Source organism: Numenius arquata, chromosome 1 (genome assembly GCF_964106895.1).
Source record: "Numenius arquata chromosome 1, bNumArq3.hap1.1, whole genome shotgun sequence".
Classification (NCBI taxonomy): Eukaryota; Metazoa; Chordata; class Aves; order Charadriiformes; family Scolopacidae; genus Numenius; species Numenius arquata.
In genome coordinates this window covers 17,462,893-17,485,933 of record NC_133576.1, presented here as the reverse complement: position 1 = coordinate 17,485,933, position 23,041 = coordinate 17,462,893, and the positions used below count along the sequence as shown (strand labels likewise).

At 40.3% G+C, this 23,041-nt stretch overlaps 1 protein-coding gene across 1 annotated transcript in view; it reads right to left on the bottom strand.

The window, feature by feature from the left end:
• Positions 1-10,584, bottom strand: part of DCBLD2 (discoidin, CUB and LCCL domain containing 2) — a 47,964-nt gene extending 37,380 nt beyond the window's left edge. Inside the window, exon 1 of the mRNA XM_074154438.1 lies at positions 10,461-10,584. Within this exon, the coding sequence (XP_074010539.1) occupies positions 10,461-10,584 (124 nt within the window). The remainder of the gene's footprint in view (positions 1-10,460) is intronic.
• Between the last annotated feature and the right edge of the window lie 12,457 nt (positions 10,585-23,041).

Below are 23,041 nucleotides of genomic sequence, written 5' to 3'. Positions count from 1 at the left end.
TAACACTCATTTTCAACTCTAATTGCAAAATTACAATGGGGACTGTTTGGGATTTTTCCCATTGTGAACAACATGGCTTCATTCTAGCATCATGAAACATAATACACAATCTGTTCTAAAAGGTAATTCATTCCTAATTTTGCCTTGTAGATGTTGCCTTAAAATGAAAATATTTTCACACTTCTGACCCTTTATACAATCAATAAAACAAACATTTACTACTGAATAATAAAATTAACTAGGAAGACAGTAAATTTACACGCTTGAGACACTGTTTAAGTGCCAAAATTATCACAGAAGTATAGGAAGAGTATGTAGGAAGCCAGTAGCCGTGAAGCTCCAGTATAAACTATCTGTGAACTTTAAACTTGCCCCTCAGCTTTGCTGTAACTTTTTCACAGCAAGAAGAAAAGGATCCTTGTGTTATAGAACTGGAGACCTTGAAAACAGCTTTTTAAAAATGAAGAGATAAAGTAATGAAAATGCTTTATTTGACATTTTCAAATATACTTGAGAAAAAGATAAAAACTGATCACCACTGGACCTCATATGTAAATGTTCAGAAGTATTCAATTTAGTGCATCTCTCTTTCCACCCTTGTGATACTGAGACATATTTTGACGTCTGTATACAACAGCATAAAAACAGAAATTAACAGAGAATGTGGTTCAGAGCTTCCTAGTTTCAAAAAACTGATGAATTTGTAAGAAAAAAATAAAAAAAAAATTAAGCACCAGTGGCTTCTTTCCACCACACTGAACGAGGTAAGATGTTTTTCCCCCACATCTTAAAATTCTGGAGCAAAGTTAAAATGACCAGATAGGGATTTAACTGGCTACAGTCCTACTAAAGATGCAACAGCTGCCAACTATGAAAACCTTTGTGGACTTGCTGGCAAACATAAGTGCACAACATATTCCACATACATGCTAGATCACTGCAGTAAACTATCCTTTCAGAGTCAAATCTCCTAACTTTGAAAAGTAACCAAGCAAAATTGCACCACTGTAATTCACCTTCTGTTTCCATTGCTTTCCTAATTCATCTTTCCACTCAAGATATTGAGGATCTTTCACCTGACTCATTCCTGTGGGGTTTCTCTATACAAAAAACATTTACAGCAAAGCAGCTACACAAGTTGCTCATCTTGCCAAGTCTAATTAATATGCCACTTTAGTTACACCTCAATATAAAACTAAAGGTGCAAAAAACTGCGACAAACTGCTAAACCAGTTCAGTGTTTCTGTCCCCCTCCATCAATATCTGAAGCTGCAACTGGGCACTGAAACAATTACTACTTCTACTCCAAGAAACAGCAATTCAGAGATTTCATCTTCACAGTTAAGCAACATTTGAGGTCTTAGGATTGCCCAATCTAAATCTTGGAAAACCACAGATAGATCACCGAGTATGAGGAGAAAATGGCACTCAGGGATGAAAAATAATTAAGCTTTTGCAAATCTGGAATAATTTTACAAAATATTTATTTACAAGCTTTGTTTAAATGCCAAATCAAGATCCACAGTATTAGTGTAATATGACTGACGGCATCACCTGGGAAGCTTTTACACCATCTTTTTTGAAACTGGGACAGGAAAGTTATCTGCTCCAACTCTTCACTGAAGCATATCAAGCTTTTCAAGCTCCCTCTTCCACCACTAATAATATTTCTCAAGGACATATCAAATGGTTATCTCCCACAGCACTTCATGCAAAGAACCACGAAAATCAGCATACTGTTTGAAGAAATGGTTCTATCAGAAGAACCGCTGTAGGGGAGAAAAGTTAAAAAAGAGAATTCATGTGGCCTCATGCACAATACACTGAATTTCAGCAAGGCTGATGATCCAAATATCAGGTACTGGGAGGATTATTGTTCTTATGGATACTATTCCAATCTTGGATGACAAAACCTCTTCCTTGAACTAAATGCAAATTTGGAATGAACTTCAAAAGCCTGAGAGGAAGGTTTATGGGGGAACTAACAGGGGAAGCTATAAAGTGGGGAGGGGAGTGTTTAATAAAGCGTATAGATGATCTGACCATTGATTTTATTTTCATTTTTCAGTACATAAATGTTGCACAATCTCTGGAATATGGTTAATAAGACAATCTGTGATTTTGCTGGAGCTGAATTGAGTTTTCACATCATAAAGAATGTAGGAATGTTAAAATATAATACATTTATTTAAAAATTTTACTGATCAACAAAAAGCGTTAATAAAAACATATCCACACCGAACAGAAAAAAAAATCACCTGAAAATATCCTATTTTCCTTTTTTAATACTGCAATTAACAAAACTGTTGAAATACAGTTTTTCCAATGAAAGACAAACTTCTTCATAAAGAAACCACTGGAGAAATACTTCTAGTAAAAAACAACCCACCCTCACACATACACGCACACAAACAAACCTCCATACTTTGGCTCTGAAAAAGAAAAAAGTGTCAAGTTTGAACCTCTCTGATGCTAATTTATAGGTCATTTTACAGAAAGATGTATTCACAGTGTTGAGTAGCAGAAGGACCCTTTTAACTATGATTTCTTGTATACTACAACTACTTACAGTTGGCTAGTCATGATTCTAACCAAAGGGAATTTAGGATGTTACATTAAATTAACTTTCCAGAAAGTTTTCAGACTTGATTTAAAGGTATCTTGAGAAAGAATTTTTAACTATAGCTAGCATGCTTTAAACACTTGGAAAGGAAAAAAAACCCAGACAAAACAAAAACCACAAACAAACAAAAATCCCACCAAACCGTTTCTAACTTATTCTTAAAAAATACACCTACTTCATTTATGATATATGGGTTAATTCCTTATTATTCAGTACTACTATTGCCAAGAATGACACAATTAAGTTCATAAACTTTATTCAGCTTACACAAAAACATTTACTAATGCAACAGCTATGTATGCTATTGTAACAATGGTGCAGAACTGGAACTTTTCTAGTTGTGTTACCCTTGAAAAACAAGATGTGTGGAATTTCTGCTAATCAGACAGAGGTTCATTCAGTCCAAAACCTAAAATTTAGCACTTTCAGTAAGATACAAAGAACAGAGGTTCTTAAGATCAGCAGTCAAATAACTATAAGAAAATAATGATTACCTGAATCAAAATACAGAACACCCATCATACACAGAGACCAGCAAACAGGCCAAAACAGCCTCTTCATGTGAGCAAAAACTAAAAGTGAGCACATCTGACAAGTACATATTCAGCTCCTATTTACACATATTCTGGTTCCAGGAATCTTTTTTCTTTAAAAGGAATTGACTTATTAAAATTATTACCAATAGCTACTAAAAATCTTTGCAATTCTAATGGCTCCTGCACTTAGTATGCATTGTTACTGTAAATGTATTTCAATTGTTTGATATCTAGGGAGGTCAACTCAAATCACAATCTCACTGCAAATGAAATATTTAGAAGTACGAGTTGTCACTCATTGTCAAGATAAACACTCAACGTGCTTGACTTTCAGGGTGCAACTCGTCTTACCAAAGTCAAAGGGATAACTAATGAATGAGCTTCATCATCCATCAGCTGTTTGCTCACCTAAGCCTTACAGGCTGCAAAATTCATGGTAAATTATTTTTATTCCACTATTTGCAGAGAAAAAAAACAATCTAACCCCAACAGAACTGACAACTATAAACCTAGAAATGTTGTAAGAGATGCCAACGGGAAGCAACCAAATGTGGTAAGCAATATCAAGTGCTCGTGTATCAATTCCAAGATCCAATTGATTGAAATAACTGAGATACCAGTAGCTAAACAGGTATTAACTATCTGCCTTAAATTCATTTTTGCAGGGTTTAGCAACAATAAAATGTTATCCTTTTACAGCTCTTCACCAAGGGAAACTAAATGGTCATGCAGGGAAACAGCAGAAATTACATGCCCAAAAAGAAACAGCACAGTTTAAATGTTTCTTACTCATCTTAAGAGTTGGGGGTTGTTTTCTTTTTCAAACACTAGACAAGGAATTCTCCAAACAAAAGCCATTTTCAAAATCAATGTTATTCTGTGGTCCAAACGTCAAATCACTATCACATTTTCAAGTATAACTTTTAATTCAAATAACATAAAAAGTGTTCAAATATAAAGCAACGAGCTCAAATAGAATATGAATAGCACAGTTCAAGCTGATTGCCTGAAATAATAGCAGGCAAAGCATGAAGCTTAGCAAAATCTGGTATTTCACAGTCTTACCACATGAATGAACAGGCTTCACAGACAATAGCCCACCACTGTATAAAAAACAACACTGAAAATTTTATAGATCGTATTTTAATGCAAGTTGCTACATTAACATTACTACTGCTCCCCCTCCCCACCTGTCCTAACCTCAGTTTAGTAACGAATCTGGAGCCTCTGCTTGGACAATGGTTTCAACTATACCACTATTTAACAACAAGGACCACAAATGTCCCGTATTATATGATTAAAGAAATTAATATAAAAGCAACTCTCAATCAGAAAATGCAAGCAGAGAGGGAAATCCTTTGATTACAAAACAAATTCTAGGTAACCCCTAACTGCCTCCCCAAAGCACAAGGTGCAGCTACAAAGGTGGGGGTGACATCCATCAGCTTATTTAAAAACCTTTCAAAATATGGATAAAATAACCAGTATAGAAACAACTGCCAATACATCCAGCAGCAATTCCAACAAGGATTGCATTTGTACTGATGATTGTCTGAGCTATCAAAGCTGATGCATTCAAGGCAGCACTTAACTAGCTGATGACTGAAACTACACAGATCAGCAGTGATCACATTAAAAACCTAATGCATCATTTCCCAGAGTATAAAGCAGGTGGTAGAACTGCAGAAAAGAAGATGGATTATTTTCCTCTTATGTGAATAACATAAGAAAACATTTTTTCAAATCTTGAAAGCTGAACATCTCCATTCGGTAGCAGGAAAATAATATTCCTAAAGACTGTACTAATATTCTAGAAGGTCACTGGCTTGAGATGCACACAGTAACAGCATATAAACTTCTGAAAGAACATTTATGTTACCTTTTTATCACTAGCTCAGAGTCTTATAGCCACATACACACACACGTAAAACCAACGTGCATTGTACTGCTTAAACCCAAAGAAAAACACAACACATTCTGAGATCAAGCATGAGAAACTCTCAGAGTGTTTAAACAAAATGGTGATTCCTGCTTTCTTTAGAGGAGCAGACTAGGCTAGCACAACCTCAGCAGGCTCCCAAAGGTGAGCTGGGCTGAACTGAATCAGTACTGCAAGGCAATCTCCCTGAAAGGATGGCTCTGCAGAACACATGTATGTACCTTCTGCCCACCAGCCCCACTTAACCACTTCAGATAAGCCTCAGTAATTGGAGGAGGAAAAACAACTTTGCTGGGATTCTTGTTTTCAAAGGCAAATAATTTTCACCGTTTTTAGGTCCATACTTCCAACACCAGCTCACTTCCCCCCAGGAACAGTATTCCTCCACACAATTCTCTAGAGCACTGCTGCTGCTCCTGCTTACCACATCTATCTTCAAGGTGCAATGCTGGGAAGTGAAAAAGACCATCTAGAAAACCAAATCAGCAGACCTGTCAGCTAAGCCTGCTAGAACTTTAAGCCTTGGTCTTGAAAAATTATTCCATACTTCTTAGCATAAGGATGAAGGGGACTTGCCACAGCACCCCTGCCTACTGTCCTCAAGAGTGTGTATTCTGCACAACTGCTTCTTCAAAACACTCTGTATTCCTAAGTCAAACTGTCCTATCAGCAAAACCAAGTAGTTCAATAGACCACTGTCCTCCCCATCATAAAAGACTTATTCTCATGTTAAATTGAGGGATAATAAATTTCTCATCCAAAGAGCTGGGCGTCTTTTTAATCAAAATAATTCCTTAGGGGTTTGGCTGTGACTCTCTCCCTCCCAGATGAGCCCAGCCAAGGACAATGGATACAAAGGGCAATGAGACACCACCCAATCTAACTCAGCAAGAGTAGAAAATGGCACTTTGTATGAAGGACAACACATAACAGTTGCTCGTATGGCAGATGGTTTTGTTGTAGTGCTTTATATTCATATGCCAGGAGCTCCCTACAGCAGGAGAAGACACCTGCAAAGGGCTACCTTGGCAGCTGGAACCCTCGCCAGTCCCTTGTTCCAGAAGGAAAGCATCTCTTCCAGGACATCTTAGGAAAAGCTACAACCTGTCTCCCTCTCTCCCATTCTTGCCCAGCTGATGCATATGTAGCTAAAGCCACGTTCTCTTTGTCTGCTTCCTTCTCCCCAAATCAAGCCACCTCTCTCCCAAACCTATAGTTGGAGGGCATTGTTAGATCCTTTCAGCCTTGAAGTTCACAATTGGAAGGTTATCTTAGTGACCAAAAGGGACAGTTAGTTATTTCCAAGTCTGAAACATAGTTTCAGGAAACAAAAGTTCACAAAATTACACAGCTAGTCTTCCCACCTGTCCCAGAAACTCCTGAACTCAGCATACTGCAAGCAAAACGTAGCAACTTCCGTGACAAAGACACTGAGACACCCCTGTACAGTTAAGCGGCTGGCAAATCACAGCAGTCACTGCAGTTGTTCATTTCAGCCACCAACATCTGAATAATCACAAGCTATTTCAGATCCCACAGAAAGGCAGAGGCCAGGCTGAGGGATCAGCGTGCGCCTAACTCCTTGTCTACTGCCTTGCCGGATGGACAAGCAGAGGTGAGACAAGGAGCACTGCAGAGAGAAGGGGAAGGCACACAGAGGAACTGAAGAGGAACAGGGAACGCACAACAGATCCAGGAATACTACAGTTCAACAACAAAACATAAGGCCATGTAAAAACATTTGATTAGGCTCAATGTATACAGCGCCATTAGCCCTATCGCTGAGCTTTTCAGATCATGGTAACTCAGCGCCATACATTCAGAAGTCTTTTTGTCTGCCACACTGAAGCAAACATTTTTAAGCAACAGTGATGAATCACTTTCTTGTACATTCTTCAATGAGGTTTGAGTATATAACAACATCTTTGTGGATTGGTATTTGTTTGCTGCATTTTGTTATAATCGCATTCAAAAACAAGCATCCAAAGTTAATTTCTTTTTTAATAAAAAGTTGCAAACAAATCTGCTTCAAATCACTTGGGTATCCACTTCAGGATCTAAAGTTTATTTCTAACTTAAGGCTTTATTCCTGTTTCATATGCAAATCAGTATCCACTAGGAATCCCAACAGATGACTACCAAACTACATGTGTGATAACAAAGTTCTTGCTACACAGGCCCTACAATCTTCATACCTTCACAATAACTGAGGCATTACTCAACATCTATTTTGATGAAAGCTAAGCAACCATTTCCCTTTTAGCTGTTTTATAATGTTTCTCTACATCCAAAAAAAGGTTAAACTTAACTAACAAACAGGCCATACTGAATTTATGTCAATAGCCGAACATCTGTTAAGAACACTGTTTCTCAAAATGCAATCCGCAAAGGGCAGGAAGCTTATATGGTGCTGGCTTGTTTTCATTCACACCTGCTTAATTACATGAAAAACAACTAAAACACTTTAAGTATTTTTCAAATATCAATTTCCTTGCAACCAGGAGCTAGAGTCACTACAGAATTGTTTCCAAATCCCAAGAGCTGACAATCCCTGATGCACGAGACTGTATGAAAGGCAGCACAGGATACTTTTCTGTTGAGTCTTTTTCAGTGTTTCTGAAGGTGTTCAACCTCATATAAAATGCTCATATTTTCCAAGGCAGCGAGATGCTCAGGTTCAAGACCTTGACCAAAGAATACTGAGTTACATATACCAAATGATTTTCAATATGATAGACTGAAAAAAAAAAAATCCCACTCGAATCCTACAAGATACAATGTTCTGCTAAGCGTATATTCCCCACAGCAGTACCTGCACTTTTTCATTCCTCAGTTTGCAGCTATCTGGAAGGGGAGGAAGAGGAGAACATTTGACCCAATATTCAAAATAAGTTTCACGTTGACCAAAACCATATTGTTATTTTTAAATCAGTTCATCCTAGCGAGGTGCTCTACAGAAAAGCATGTGAGAAATGAAAACACTCTACCTTTAGAAGAAAATGTAAATACCATGTAGTACATGAGGGCTTAGAGCTACTGAACAGTGGAAAAGAAAATTAATAATTGCTTATTAACAGAGGATCAACCTCCCTAATGTAATGAATGAGGCTAGGTTCCTACATAGTACCACTTACTGTGTTTTTATAAAAGAGCTTAAAAGCAAGTTTCAACTGTGGAATTTCCTAAGCCTTGGGTACTTTCATTGGCAATCAACACATTCTCTTAGAAGCCTGTGTGTATATTTAATACACTAATTTATTAATAACTTTGTGCAGACCTTTTATGAGCAAGACAGCAGTTTAATTTCTGTATGGGACTCCTTACCCAAATTAGAACTATACCAGCATTTAAAGATACAGGATACGGGCTCCTCAACCTTTTCTGGAATAAGATAAATGAAAATATTTTGGCAATAAAACAGTCCTTCACAAGAAGAGCTTTTCTTAGAAGCTCCAACAGTTTCTCATACTGAAGAGCATTGTATTGAACAACATCAGAGACTCTACCCTTAAACCAAGCTCTGCTTTTTGTTACCAAATAAAATGAAGCTTGGCAATAAAGAGGTTCCCCTCCTGCGCAAAAGCAAGACATCTGCACAAATTTTAAGCGTGAACTCAAGGGACACTGTAAATTGAAATTCTGGGTAGGAGCTCTTCAGCCATTTCTCTGAGCACAGAAAGATAAAGTGAACAGCATACGTACACGCCTGCTGTCCACGCAGCCCCACTTCTTGCTGCATGGTCCCATCCCCTCTAGCACACCTCTGATCACTCACTGAGCCAATTCGACTCAACAATCTGGAGGAAAATTATGACTCTTGCCTCCCCTGCCCAATTATTTCATTTTTTTCCTAGAATAACAAATTCAGTCTGCTCACCAAAAGGTCAGACAAGTGTCAGGTAAGCACAGGTATTTGGAGTGTGATACTCCTACAGCATGAACTAACACCTTGCTGCTGTCTGACTCACCCAGCAGCAGCCTTCAAAAGGCTAAATGTTAAAATTGCCCAATTTTCTCTGAAAAGCAAATGGGTCTTCTCCTCCTCCATTAGAAACTGAAACAAAACAAAACCAGGCATGCCAAATGCTTACTAGCATTAGCTTCGTATGTGTGTAGGAACATATGTAAAATTAAGTGCAATTTGCTGGAAATAAGATGAAAAGGTAAGTCAACACGACTAGCTTGCTCTATGGGCACATCTCTGACCTTTTTCCATTCAAAAAATCAATTAAAACAAGTGCTGCATACATTTCCGATTTCCTTTGTGCACTTCAATACAGCATTTGTGACATTCAAATATACACCCATCTCTCTTTGAGAAATACAGAAAGTTACGTGAAAACTGAGTTTCTGAAACAAAGCAAGACCAGCGCAAGAAGCAAGTGGAATTAAAAGACATACATTTCTTTTCTCAACCCCTGTATTCACAGAAGTGAAAGTTTCAAGATGCTGTCAAAACATTCACTCCCACCACTTTCTCCCCAGCATATGATCAAAGTGACAGTTACTGTGGCATCCTCTGATCTTCTGCCATGAAGTGACCAAATTGTGCCTCGCAATTTTTAAAGTGCTAAAGCCTGATCAAGTAATTCCACCCGAGGAGGAGAAATGTCTCCGATTTCTCTAAATAAACAAAAAAAGAGAACACCCTGTCTATCACACATTCCGGACTCTCACCCCTATTAATACGCTTCTACATGCTCTGGGGCGCGTGTAAGTTTATTTTCAGAGCAAGCAGAATCTCCCCTTCATCCGCCTCCTGGCTCACACCACTTCACACAGAGCCTAAGGAGGACAAACCCCGGGGGGTCACCCGCGGCTGGGGCGGCCTCCCCCTGGAAAGGGGACGCTGTTCCAGACTCAAACCCCACCGCACCCTCCGCCTCCGGACTGCCCTTGTGCCCTCACGCCACCTCGGCGGCCCAGCCTCTTCCCCCGGTCCCCCGGGTCGCGCCCCGCCCGGGTGAAGCCCTCCCGCCCCCAGCTCCCACCCCTGGGGCCGGAGCTCGGGGGCGGCCCAGGCCCGCCGAACCTCCCCGCACTTCGGGGGGGGGGTGGGGGGGTGGGGTGTGTAGGTGCTGCCTGAGGGAGCCCTCACGCTCCCCGAGCGGGCGGGCACCCCACAACGCGGGGAGGAGCAAAAGGGGGTTTCCAAGAAGGGGGCTCTTCTTTCGTCCTTCGTTGGCAACGAAGGGGGCAGACTCGGGGTGCGGGACGTACACACGCCGGGTGGGGGGAGACCAGAGGCGGGGGCTCCCTCTCCCCGGCAGCGCAGCCCCTCGAAGGGTCGGTTTCCTTCGCCCGCCTCCCCTTCTCCCCGGCCACCGAGCAGCGAGGCTCGCCCGCCCGCTCCCGCACCCACCTTTCTGCGCCCCGGTGTCCCCCAGCAGCAGAAGGAGGAGGAGGAGAAGAAGGAGGCGGCTGAGGCGGAGCAGCGAGGCCGCCTGCCTGGTCCCCGCGGGGAACGGCCGCCCCGGGCTCACCATGCCCCGCGGCGTGGCCGGCAGTCCCAGGGCATCGCGGGCTGCGGGGCGGCGGGCCGCTTCTCTGCCCTGCGCCCCGCGGCCACCAGCGGGACGCCGCCTACCCGCCCGCCCGCCAGCCAGCCGCCAACCGCCCCCTTCCAATCGGCCCAACCGCTTCCGGGTGCGCGGCGCGGCCCCCGGCGGCCGCGGGGCTGCCCCGCTTCCTGCCGCCGCCCAGAGGCAGCCGGGGGAGCGGCGGGGGTGCCGGCGGCAGGGCGCGGGGGAAGCCCCCGGCGGCGGCCCCGCAGAGCCCGGCCGCCCCCTCCAGTTCCCCTGCGGGGGTGTGCGGGGAGGGAGGGCGGGCGGGCGGCGCCTGCGGGGCGGCCTGCTCGGGGTTAACGGCCCCGAAGCGGAGCCCCTGGGAGTCAACCCCTAAATTTCCGCTTTATCCCACCTCTGTCCTCCCGAATGAGTTGGCCAAAAATATTTAACTTTTACTTTTTTTTTTTTTTTCTCAAGGTAGGGATTAAGTGAGGCAAAACTGCCTGGAAAAACAAAACTCATTGGAAACACGAGTATTGCTGTTGTTAATACGAGAGGGTAAACTGGCGTGGTAGATCTCCATGTGGAAAGGCCAATGCAGCTCTACAAAAGCGAGGGGTTGTCTAAGAAGTCCCAAGAATGCAATTGTAGGTCTTGTCATCTAGCTTTCGTACGTTTACAGTGTGTAATTGGAGAGGCTTGCTTTAGGGGGCTATATTCACCCATGGGGAATAAATACTTAAAAAAAAGAAAGTACCCTTCAAGTTTTAAAATCACAAGAAGAATGCAAAATAGCACATTGATGAAGACTTAAGGTAGCTGTTACTGTACTGACTTAGTTCCCCATGGTTGTCAAGAAAGCATATTTTGGAGGGAAGCACCCTAAGCACTGGTAGGGTCAAAGAACCACCTTTGTAATACCATCATCATGGAAGGGAGCACCTCATTACACTTCTTTCAGTGGTAGATGAAATGAATGTATTTTTCAGATGCTGATGAAAGTCATCATGTCCACACTTCTGTATCCACAGTTCCAGCTGTGTGTTCTCCCAGCAAGGTTGGAGGGATGAGGGGAAGCGTGGGAGCGGCACGCACAAGGACATCATTTCATGTTTCTTTCAGCTTCAGAATTAAAACCTTCTCATCCCTCCACTGCCCACACTCACTCTCACCACAAGGCAAAGGGGATTTGGGACTCCACAGCTTCCAAAGATTGGCCTCTCTGCCAGCGGTTGGTTCATCCTTTCTTCTGTGGAACCGTCGTTGCAAGTCAACCCCATGTCCTGGTGGTGTCGAGCTCCAGTGGTCCCACTGTAAAAAGTGTCTTCAGGAAGAAATGGTTTTCCACTTCCTCTCCCAAAGAGCTCTTTGAAACAGTCACTGCTTTCCTGGCCAGTGGTGTCCAGCGCTGACCACACCAAAATGGCAGGAAGAGCATCTCAGGAGTCGTCAGACTCACCCAGCCCACAGAGTTGCCCGAAGAACTAATTAGGTGATGTTTAGGAATTGTCTTAACATTACTGCTCCTTTTTAAGATGTTGAAAACTGAAATACATCCAAGTCTATGCTCAGGGCTGATTAAGGCTTTTTTTCACAAAGAAACATGCAGAGCTCCCTTCCTTGAGCATATCAGCCATACCACTTGTGCCACATCATGGAAAAATCCAGAACAGATTTGGTTGCTCAGATTAAAGAGCACAAATTATGATGCACGTTTTTCACTTGTTTGTCCCACAGCTATGCTAGAGCTGCCAGAAGGTGTCTTCTTGTATATTTAGGCAATGTTAAAAATGAGGATTTTAGTACATTTCATATTTTTTCTCCTTTGGAAACCTTTTTAGCAACACATGAAGAAAGCCCAGCAAAAGCAAAGTCAATGGAAGGATGTCTCAGATGAGGCTGTTTTAAGGCAGCTTGTAAGATGTAATAGTCACCAAGATATCCTGCAACACGTAATGGAAGATGAATCGAAAGCAATTTATATGCGTTCCTTTGTCTTCCATTCACCAGACGCATAAGTTCGTGCCACAGGTCACGTGAAGCAGTTATATCACTACAATAACATCCTTTCTGTACTACGGAGAGCACATTCCTAAGTTCACTAATCATTAGTGGTATTTGTTGTGTACTGGAAAAATCACTCCTTAAATAATTTGTGGCTTAGTAGTGCCGTGCATTAACAGGAGCATCTCACAGATAAATCAATAACGGTCTCTGGTGGACCTCATAGAGGTTTCCTCCTGTGTTCTTTTCTGCTGTGAAGGCTGTGTGGTGTGTTTTGTTGGCTTTCTAAATGTTTTTATTTGTTCATGTAAAAAGGATAGCTGGATCTGGGAGAGGGTTGATTTCTAAAAGGGGTGTGAAAACTTGCAGAATTCCTAAAAGCAGCCAGGGGCTGAATTTGCTTAATCTGTCCTGGAAGTTCGTCCCAAAGCCACATTCCCTGACCACAAATGGTTTATGTGGAGCCCTAGGTTACATATTTTGCACAGGGAACACCATCCTGATGGAAGTGGTGATAAACTATGGAAGGGTATACACCCTAAAAGCCTTAAAGATTTATGGAATCTACAGAGCCAAAGAATTAGGAATATGGTTCCATTAGCAATGCAACTGTTTGGATGGCTTATCTTAATACACACTTTTTATGCAACAAAAAAATCTGAAGAATTAGATAAATCCAGATGGTGTCCCTGGCTTTCAGAATCTTCCTTCTTCTAAGAAGATTTCAGCACAAAATGAGTTTAAATAGACCAGCTGCAGAGTACTGCACATTTCAGTCCGTGAGAGTTCCCAGGCATCTCCTCTGGGGGAAACAAAACTGTGTAATAAAGGCTCCATTTTAGTTTGTGACTTATAACTGTCCCTGTTATCAAATCAAAACAGATACAGTATTCAAATGTTGTGGGAAGCAAATATAAATATAATATCATACAATACCAATATCATAAGGCAAGTTGCCAACACATCCTAAGAAATCAGCGCAAATATTTTTTTTTCAAGATGGTAAGACAGAAGGTCAAACGAGCTTCTTACTGCTGATAGAAGAACGCTTAGCCAGCTAAGCATTTCTGTAATGTTTCCTTCTCATTACAAGTAATGTCTAGAGGTAAATGAAACTATCATCTCCATCTGGTTCTCTCATTTCCCTTGAGAGGCTTCTGATGCACAGGGCTTCTTTCCCACCATGGCTCTCTAGCTTTTACATTCTTTTATTGCATTTCAAAAGCTGAATTTAGCTGGAGGGCAGGGCTGCTATTCAGAGGGAGCTCCACAGTCTGGAGAAACAGGCTGATGCGAACTTCCCCAGAGTCCAACAAAAGCAATTGCAGGCTCTTGCATCTGGGAAGGAGTAGCCCCATGCAAATGTACAAGCTGGGGGCTGTTTGGGAGCAACTCTGCAGAAAAGGACCTGGGTGTCCTAGTCGACAATGTGAATGTGAGTCAGCAGTGTGCCCTGGCAGCAAAGGCGGCCGACAGCGTCTTGAGCTGTATTAAGAGGGCCAGGGAAGCGATCTTTCGTAAGACTTCATCTGAGTATTGTACACAAGAGGCAACAGACGTAAGTTACAACATGATAAATTCCATATTCCAGATAAAAGGGGAAAAAAATACCATGAGGGTGGTCAAGCACTGGAACAGGTTGCCCAGAGAAGTTGTAGAATCTCCATCTATGGACATGTTCAGGACTCTTCTGGATGTGGCCCTCATCAACCTGAACTGATTAGACATGTTTTGAGCATGGAGTTGAACTAGATAACCCCTGAAAGTCCCTTCCAACTTGAATTATGATTGTATGATTCTAAGACACCAGATAACATACTATGGAGGAGAGTTCTGCACTGACAGGGCGTGTTCTAAATGAGCAGCAAAGGTTTTCAACTTTTCAGTTTCTGTAGTTACTTATCCATGTTCTCTAATTGCAATAGGAATTTATTCTGAGAAGGTTGATTCTTCTGCACTTGAAGAAAAGGAATAATGCATTTAAAGCAGAAAAATTATTTACTTCCTTCATGATATTAACACATTAGATCTTTGCCAGCACCTCCATCTTCTTATCCCTTACATCTCTAAATGTCACATATGCATTAGATTTTTTCTGCGAAGGTAAACACAAACGCCCACCCAGCCAGCCAATACAAGTGCTCTATGTGCATCTAAGGGCCATGTCTCCTTTTTGATGTCAGCAGACACCTGAAGGTTATTACTAGCCCTGTCCCCAGATAATCACTTGTGAGCAAGTCCAGATCTCTACTCAGGTTCACAGTTTCTCTCTGCTATCCACTGAATTATTAGATCACTTTACCTCTTCTTCCAGAAAGCAAATTCCACTGTTTATGGTGGAATTCCAGCCAAAAGAATTATTCTATCTGCTTAATGAGCATATTAGAGTTGTTTAGATTACAACTACAGTGGCAGTATAGTCAAATTTGGCTGATAAATTTAGAGGTCTTAACACCAGAAAAACAAGAGACAAATGTCTCACTATTGAACATTACTTTTGTAGAAGTGCTTTCTCAAAATTCCAGTATATAGGTTAGATCTTGCAGTCTGCAAATAATTTTAAGCATGTAATACTCTAAACTAAATTGCAGAATTTTCTTTAGCCAAAATGTTTTCTAGCATTTACAGGACTTTAACAAGGGTAAAGTTCACTGCAGAGTGAGGGACCTGTATAAGGTCTTATTTTAGTTCTTCCTAGTACTCTGGTGAAGGTCTGTTGGATTAAACACTCCCAGACACCGTGAACCATCCAGCAGATATATTGAAAATGCAAATGATTTTACCACAATACAGGAGTGTCTTGGTGCCACTCTAAAAATGACTTTAATGTTAAAGGAGATCTTTAACTTCTCTGTTCATTAGGTAAGTAGCCCTTTTACCTAAGAATAGATAGATCCAGTGTCTGCCCATGAATAACTGGGCCCAGTTCAGCAGGTGGGTTTGACATATGCCATGGAAAAAACATGCCATCTCTAAAACGGTCCAAGCTGCATAGTATATAAAGGAATTACTCATTGAAATACAGCTTTACAATTTAACAACAACAATACTGAAACAAAACCCCACCCTTTTCTTATTATTTTTAATTGTTAAACTATTTGAATTAAAATAGAAACCATTATTGAAAAAGTTATTGTTCTCCTGTGCCATAATTCTGCTTTTTGGAAAACACATTTTAATAAATGGTTCCATAGTATTTTAAATTAAATATCAAAAGAAAACCCATGAAAAATTGTAAGTAATTTAAGCTGAGTTCTACAGCATGGAAACACCTCTGGAGCTTCAGAGGTTTACATGATATTGCAAATGTTATTTTATTAACTGTTGTTTCTACTAACCTACAGCCAAGCTGATCAGGTTGGTGCCTGATCTTGCAAGCACTTCCGGAGTCCTGCACTATGCTCTGTGGTGTTAGCTAAATGTGTGTTACTAAAAGACTGCAGGATCTAGGCCTTATGATCTAGCTTTTGTTGCTCTTGGCTACTCATTTTCATCTCATTTGGGATTTCCAGTTTTTGTTAGAGCTTTCAGTAAAAATCCTTCTACTCCTCTCTTTGTTTTCATTTTTTCTTTGTTCCTGTTTTAATTGCCTATTATGCTGATTTTTGCTAAGAATAACAACAAAGTCCCAGTTGCAGAATGTATTTGATTTCATCCTTTTAAAAAGGAAAAGGGGTATTGATTGTATATTATTCACATCAATGGTTGTAATTAATCTCATCCTCAGAAACACATTTACAAAACCACCATATTTACCTAAGATTAATTTTTAATTCACTTTGGATAGGACCCTCATGATTGTACATAAAGCACATTTATTTGACACGAGTTATTTGGTTGCTGATTGGTTTGTGTTTTTAAAAGAGAATTAACACTTAATGTTTTGTTCTGGGTTATTTTGGTAAGAAACATCTGTTAATTTTACTATGCCTAAAGTCGTTATCAGGGAAAAATGGTAGCATAAATTCCAAGAACAATTTTCTTTTACATTTTTACTGCATTGTATGTGTGAAACAATTCAGGGATGCTGGAGAAAAAATTAAGCTATTTTTTGCTTATTTAAACATGGTAACATAAAGAAGGAAAATATTAGGGAGGATCTCATACTGTCTTCTACCCTTGAATGAGTTTATGTTTATTGGATCAATGCCCAGTACTACTAAGATCCTTCAAGTAAAAACAGTTAGAAAAACATTAAAGACCAATTGTGTCTTGTAACTATGGGTTTGGTACTCTTAAATAAAAGCGGTATTTTGAAGTACTGAGCAGTCTAAATTCCCTGGATGCAGTGAATCCTATGGCTCAGTGAAAGCTGAAGGAGGAGACTATGATTACCATAGGATTAATTCAGCACATAAGCATGGGCAGGATTTTAACCATGGATTTAGCTTCTGTGGGAATGAAGAGCACACTTAAGTTTGTAACTATTTTGCTGAATCAGGAACCATAAGTCTGCTCCTTCAATTGTTTCCACACATTTCATCTCAATTTTATAGTTATTGTGTTGTTCTCTACATTCTTTTCAAAATTTTACATTTTTGTGAGGACTTTAGTTTCCTTTTTTTAGCTTTGCTCATGTTATGCAAACACCAGGTTGAAACAATCTTTCATAACCTGTGCACCTTCTCCAAATTCTGTATCTTGCCTATATTGTTCTAGTCCTCTGCCTCCATCCTTATTCATTCTTGCCTCTGAATTACTTTAGTCACTGTACCAGGTTGAATCATAATTTGACTTTGCACGGATTCCTGCTTCCAATTTCATTGACCGGTGGTAACTAGAAAAATTTTACATGTCTGGCTCCTCAAAAGATGCAGCTCTTTACTGATACATTTACATGCTGGAGAAGAACAGATCACATTCATGAAATTAGGAAAATAATTAAGAGTGCCCTTTCTTTCACCCTTACGAAGGTGAAAGAGAGGACTTAAGTGTCACATGTTTCAGGCAGGCCCTAATATCCAGCAAATATTATGTCCATACATCAACGTCACTGAACAACATAATGTTTAGCTGTAATATATTTGAGCCTAATGCTGTCTATGGGGGAGCCTCAGGTGTAAGCAGAAACTTGAGATGAGACTATAATGCTACAATATGGGACCTGTGAAGACAATGTTGGGAAGCTAAGATCCAAAAGGAAGAACTTCAAGCAAAAATTTATGTTTCAGAAATAGAGGCATTTTTCTGTTTTTGCAGATGAGATTAGTAATCTCAGTAGCAAATAAATTATTATTTTTTTTTTTTTCCAAGACTTTGTACTTTGCCTGCTCTTAACATTGTGAATCAGGGCATGAACATACTAGTATCAGCTCTGTCTCTTCCAGATAAAGAATTTGGAGAGCAGCCTGATTTTTTGTCTGATTGATTGTAGTCCCACCAAAGCAAACTGAGCTGAGCTGCAACCACATAAGTACTGTGATGACTAAAATGATTTGTACTGAAAAGAGGAGAATCGAAATGTGAAAATATATTCTAGAAACACCAGATGAATAATAAAAATCTGATTATACCTTTTGTACAGATTTAAGTAATATGCTCCTCGTGGAAAGCCCTAACTGGTGCTGATTAAATACAGAGATAGAACCGCAGGCAAAAATGACTCAGTTTCAAGAAAACTGATATAGCATTGTCCTGGTTTTGGCTGGGATAGAGTTAATTTTCTTACTAGCAGCTGGTATAGTGCTATGCTTTGGATTTAGGATGAGAATAATATTGATAACGCACTAATGTTTTTAGTTATTGCTGAGCAATGCTTACACAAAGTCAAGGCCTTTTCTGCTTCTCACACCACCCCACCAGTGAGTAGGCTGGGGGTGCATAAGGATTTGGGAGGAGACACAGCTGGGACACCTGACCCCAACTGACCGAAGAGATATTCCATACCATATGACGTCATGCTCAGCATATAAAGCTGGGGGAAGAAGAAGGAAGGGGGGATGTTCAGGCTTACGGTGTTTGTCTTCCCAAGTCACCATTTCGCGTGATGGACCCCTGCTTTCCTAGAGATGGATGAACGCCTCCCTCCCACGGGAAGCAGTGAGTGAGTTCCTTGTTTTGCTTTGCTTGCATGCATGGCTTTTGCTTTACCTATTAAACTGCCTTTATCTCAACCCACGAGTTTTCTCACTTTTACTCTTCTGATTCTCTCCCCCATGCTACTGCTTAGTTGCTGGCTGGGGTTAAACCATGACAAGCGTTTAACTGAAATAGCAGAGAACTATAATTTTAAATGGGAGGAAGCCTGAAAATATTAAAAGCTTTAAAAGAAATATCATACTTTACTAGTAAGGACATATATGATCATATAATCAAATTTAAAGAAGAAATGGGGCTGTTTTATATGAAATCCAAGCTTTATGCACAGGGCTAATGCTTCTCCCTGGAGAATGGCATTGCCAGTTACTATAAAACCCAGGAAATTTGTGGTGTTTTGTGTTGTTGCCAGCACTTGGATGCTGGCAAGCAATGACTCTGCAAGAGTTTCAACAACCAAAATCCAAATTTAAAAAAAAAAAAAGAGAGAGAGAGAAAAGATGGGACAAAAGAGTAAGTTTCTGGCCATTGTGATTCTTGAAATAATTTTAAAAGATGGCCCAAATCAACCAGAAAGTTTGATAAAACCAAAAGATAGAAGAAAGTCTTGCATTCCCTGGTCTCACATCTTCTTTAAAATAGCATTGTTTTCGGCCCCAGTGTTTCTTGAAATTTATGACTGGCAATTCTCAGTTCCCTAGCCCCTTTCCATTTCAGATATGTGAGGCCAATATGATACACACTCCTCTTAAAGTGCAATGCCACAGTTTCTCGGCTGACACATGCCCCAATGTGCGTCATGCAAGACTTCATGAGAAAAATGTTAGTTGCTGGACGAAATTGCAACCTAGTAGTATCAATCTCTCTTTCTGTGAATGAGACGTGACTTACACAAATATTACTTAAAATTGATTTGGAGTGAGTCATGAAGAATTTGGACACCTAGCTGTGGCAGATGCGAAGAAAAAGGTTTACTAAGTCATATTTTATGGGCAAACTGGAAGGGAAATGGATTACTGTGTTGAACATCAGAAGGTGTTAGAGCAGTAACTGACAAGTTTCCTGAAAGGAGGCACAGCTACATAGATGTGTGCCTTTTTCCTGGGAAGTCCTGTCCTGAGTGTGTAAGTGCAGTAATTCTGTTAAGTGATAGAGGAGTCATGGCATTCTAGACTGCTCTAGCGAAAATGAAAGGTAGGGAGTCCTGGTCAAAAGGGTTGAGTAGGAGTGCAGTTGATACTTTTCTGTTTATTTCTAAATGTTAGGAATAAAAGCCTGCAGCTGGTTTTGTGTTGAGAAGGAAAACAGTGTCTTACCAAAGAAACTTGAAATATATTCTAGGCAGAATGGCTCAGCAAAATGTTGCAGATCAGGAGGGTCTTTTCATTAGGTTTGGTGCTTGCAGTAAGGCCATTAAGTACATGATTGTATCTCGATGTAAGCAGAAATCTCCCAGCTTGGAGTCCCATTCAGTCCAAGGGGGTGTCAAAAATGGGGGTGGTTTTGATGGCAAGTTATATACTGAAATATGACGCCCTGTCTCTTGAACAACTTTACAGCAATAGGAGAAGGGAGATGAACTAAAAGAAACACTTCTTTCACCAAGACCGTGAAATCCTCCTGTAGCCTCTCATACAAGTTGTAACAGTAAGAGCCAATCAGCAATACTAATATTTTCCTTTTGTCACCTCCAGTATCCCTAGGCAGCACTAGGATCTTCATTTGTATGCCAGGGTGCAGAGTTCCCTAGGATGTATTTTATGTTTCAGTAACTGATTTACATTCACTCCGTCACAATCAAGGACAGATAATCACCTCCATTATGGAAATTAATGCATGGAGACGGCAAGGAAGTGAGTAAGTACTTGGAGTGGCAGAAGGAACAAGTGCCATTCTGTTCAAGGTGTGTCTTCTCTCTATCCCTTGACCTTTCAATAGCTTTCTTGCTTACAAATTCATATTCAAGTGGAATGCTACAGCCAACTGGAAGGCGATGAATTTAGTTAGCAACCACTTTATGTCACAATTGAGACTCAGCTTATACAGGGAAAGATACACTGGGGATATAAAAGGTGTTCAATAAGTAAAAGCCTTGTTACCTTTAGGCTTTTAGTGCATATAAACTCTCAACAGTTTAAATGAACAGGCTTAGAATGCATTGGTTGTTAAGCCAAAGAAGGACTTATTTTAATGAAATGCAAGTAACTAGGATACCTATGCTTTAAGAAAGAAATATAAACAACCTATATGTAATTATCAGGAAAATACACTTAATAGAGAAGATGGTCTAGTTATAGTTACATGGCTTTGTCATCTTATGTTTGTCTTTTTAGAGAGGTGAATGAAATATTGAATGAAGTATTAACCATACCCTTTAAAAGGAGAGAATGAACCATGGACCGCCAGAGCTGAATGCATTATCTTCAGCTTAAGCTAAATAACCGTGTTGAAGGAAAATGCTTATGTATGGCTTATCATGGGGTGCTTAGCTATATTTTTTGGAAGAACTGTTCCCTTCTCACTCTGTATTGGGCTTGACATTTGTGGTTTCCATTTTGGACCTAAAGGGGACCTGCATGTCTGAAACTTTCTTTTGTTACATCCCATTGGCTTGATGAAAAGGCATTACTTTTCCTTACAGAGCTTGCCTGCATGTGTGCTGAGAGAGAAAATGCATAGTATAATGAGAGCACAACCCGTTCAACCTGGAAGCCCTCACAGAAAAACTTGCCCTTACATTCAGCATACGTTTTGCCTAGTCTGACACATCAGGTTTTGGCCCTGTGCTTCTAATATAAAGCCTCTCCCAGAAGACCTGAATCAAATTATTTAAGATTAATCAATATCATATTTATGTATAAAACAGACTAAGGGACACTAGCTGACCTTTTGGTAACTGACCTACTAACAAAAGCAAGGTCTCACAGGATTTACCTCTTCATGCTCAGTGTGGGGCAACAAGCCAGTATAACATCTGCTTAGTATTCATTGCAAAGCAAATGTACAATGCTGACACCATTAATCAGCTTGTCCAAGTGAATAAAATGTCAAAAGCTGATGTAAGAAAGCTTGGCTTTAAAAGCAAACATTTCATATGGGTCTGCATGGGTCCACCTAATGATGGATTAGTTAACCCTGGAAGATGAAGAATGACTCCAGCCTAACATTTGAGGGGGGAATGCATGTAAATCTGACAACACACACAGAAAAATTGTAAAGAAATTAGAGATCTGGGAACTAGTTCTACAAAAATCAATCATCTACCATTGGTTCCTTAAATTTCAGTATGTGATATTAAGCAGAATTAATAAAAAAACATTTTGTTTTGAGTCCTACCCACAGGTTGCAAGCTGTGCTTTAGAAGTAATTTTTTTCATTCACAGAACTGCTAAACAGTAGGTAGCATTTCTTCCTCCTTCTCCTCCTTTGCTGAGCCATAGACAGGAACACTACCTAAAAGACAGAAATTAGCTGGAATTAATTTCAGTGGACTAGGTCCAAGGCAGCACTTGAAATCTGGGGTCAAATTATGGGTGAAACCAGAGGTACAGTCAGTAAAGGGTGCTGATACTTTCCTATTTAATGAGGCGTAGAACATCTGTCAGGGAAAGAGGAGGTAGAGAACACAGACACATGGAAGCTAGAGATGGAAAAAGTCTCTGCTAGCCAGATTAAAAATGCAGGACCTATTCTATTGCTTTGTCAAATCTGCTTTTAAAAGTACAAGGTTTTTCTGCTTCCAAGATTCCCTTTGGAAGATGTCTCCAGACTGTAGTGTATTTTGTTCTCAGTGTATTTTTTCCTGATATCTTTTTTTTTTTTTTTAAATCTGAATTTCTTCCCACAATTACTAGCACACCCCTTCGTAACACAATAAAAATTCACCTCCCTCAGTAGCCTTCACTGCCTTTCTTTTAGGGTCAGGTTCTGTTATGTCTTCTCAGAATACTGTGCCCTAAATTTGCCCTGTTGGAAATTATCAGGGTTATTTAAGAAGGAAGGCTCTAACCTTAAAGAATAAAAAGGGCATTGCTGGAATAGGTACAACGTGTCTGGAAAAAAATGAGACAAACATATTTTCATTGGGAATAAAAGACTATGTATCGAATGAATCAGCCTCTTCTTCACTATAAATCAGAAACTTGATAAAGAGAGTTGCCATCAAGTAAACTGAAAGATGTGCTGTTCTAATAGAAGAAATACATGATTTTTCTGTTGTGATATTTTTCATTTATCTTGGGGCAGGAAAAAGCTCAAGAATTGACTGTAAAATGCTGTTGAGTAAGGACTATGGTCTTTGCTGCAACTGGCTAAAGAACAGCAGTAGCATAAAATATTGATCTGAGTTAGATCAGATCAATATAAATGAAATTATTTTAAACAAACAAAAAGCAAA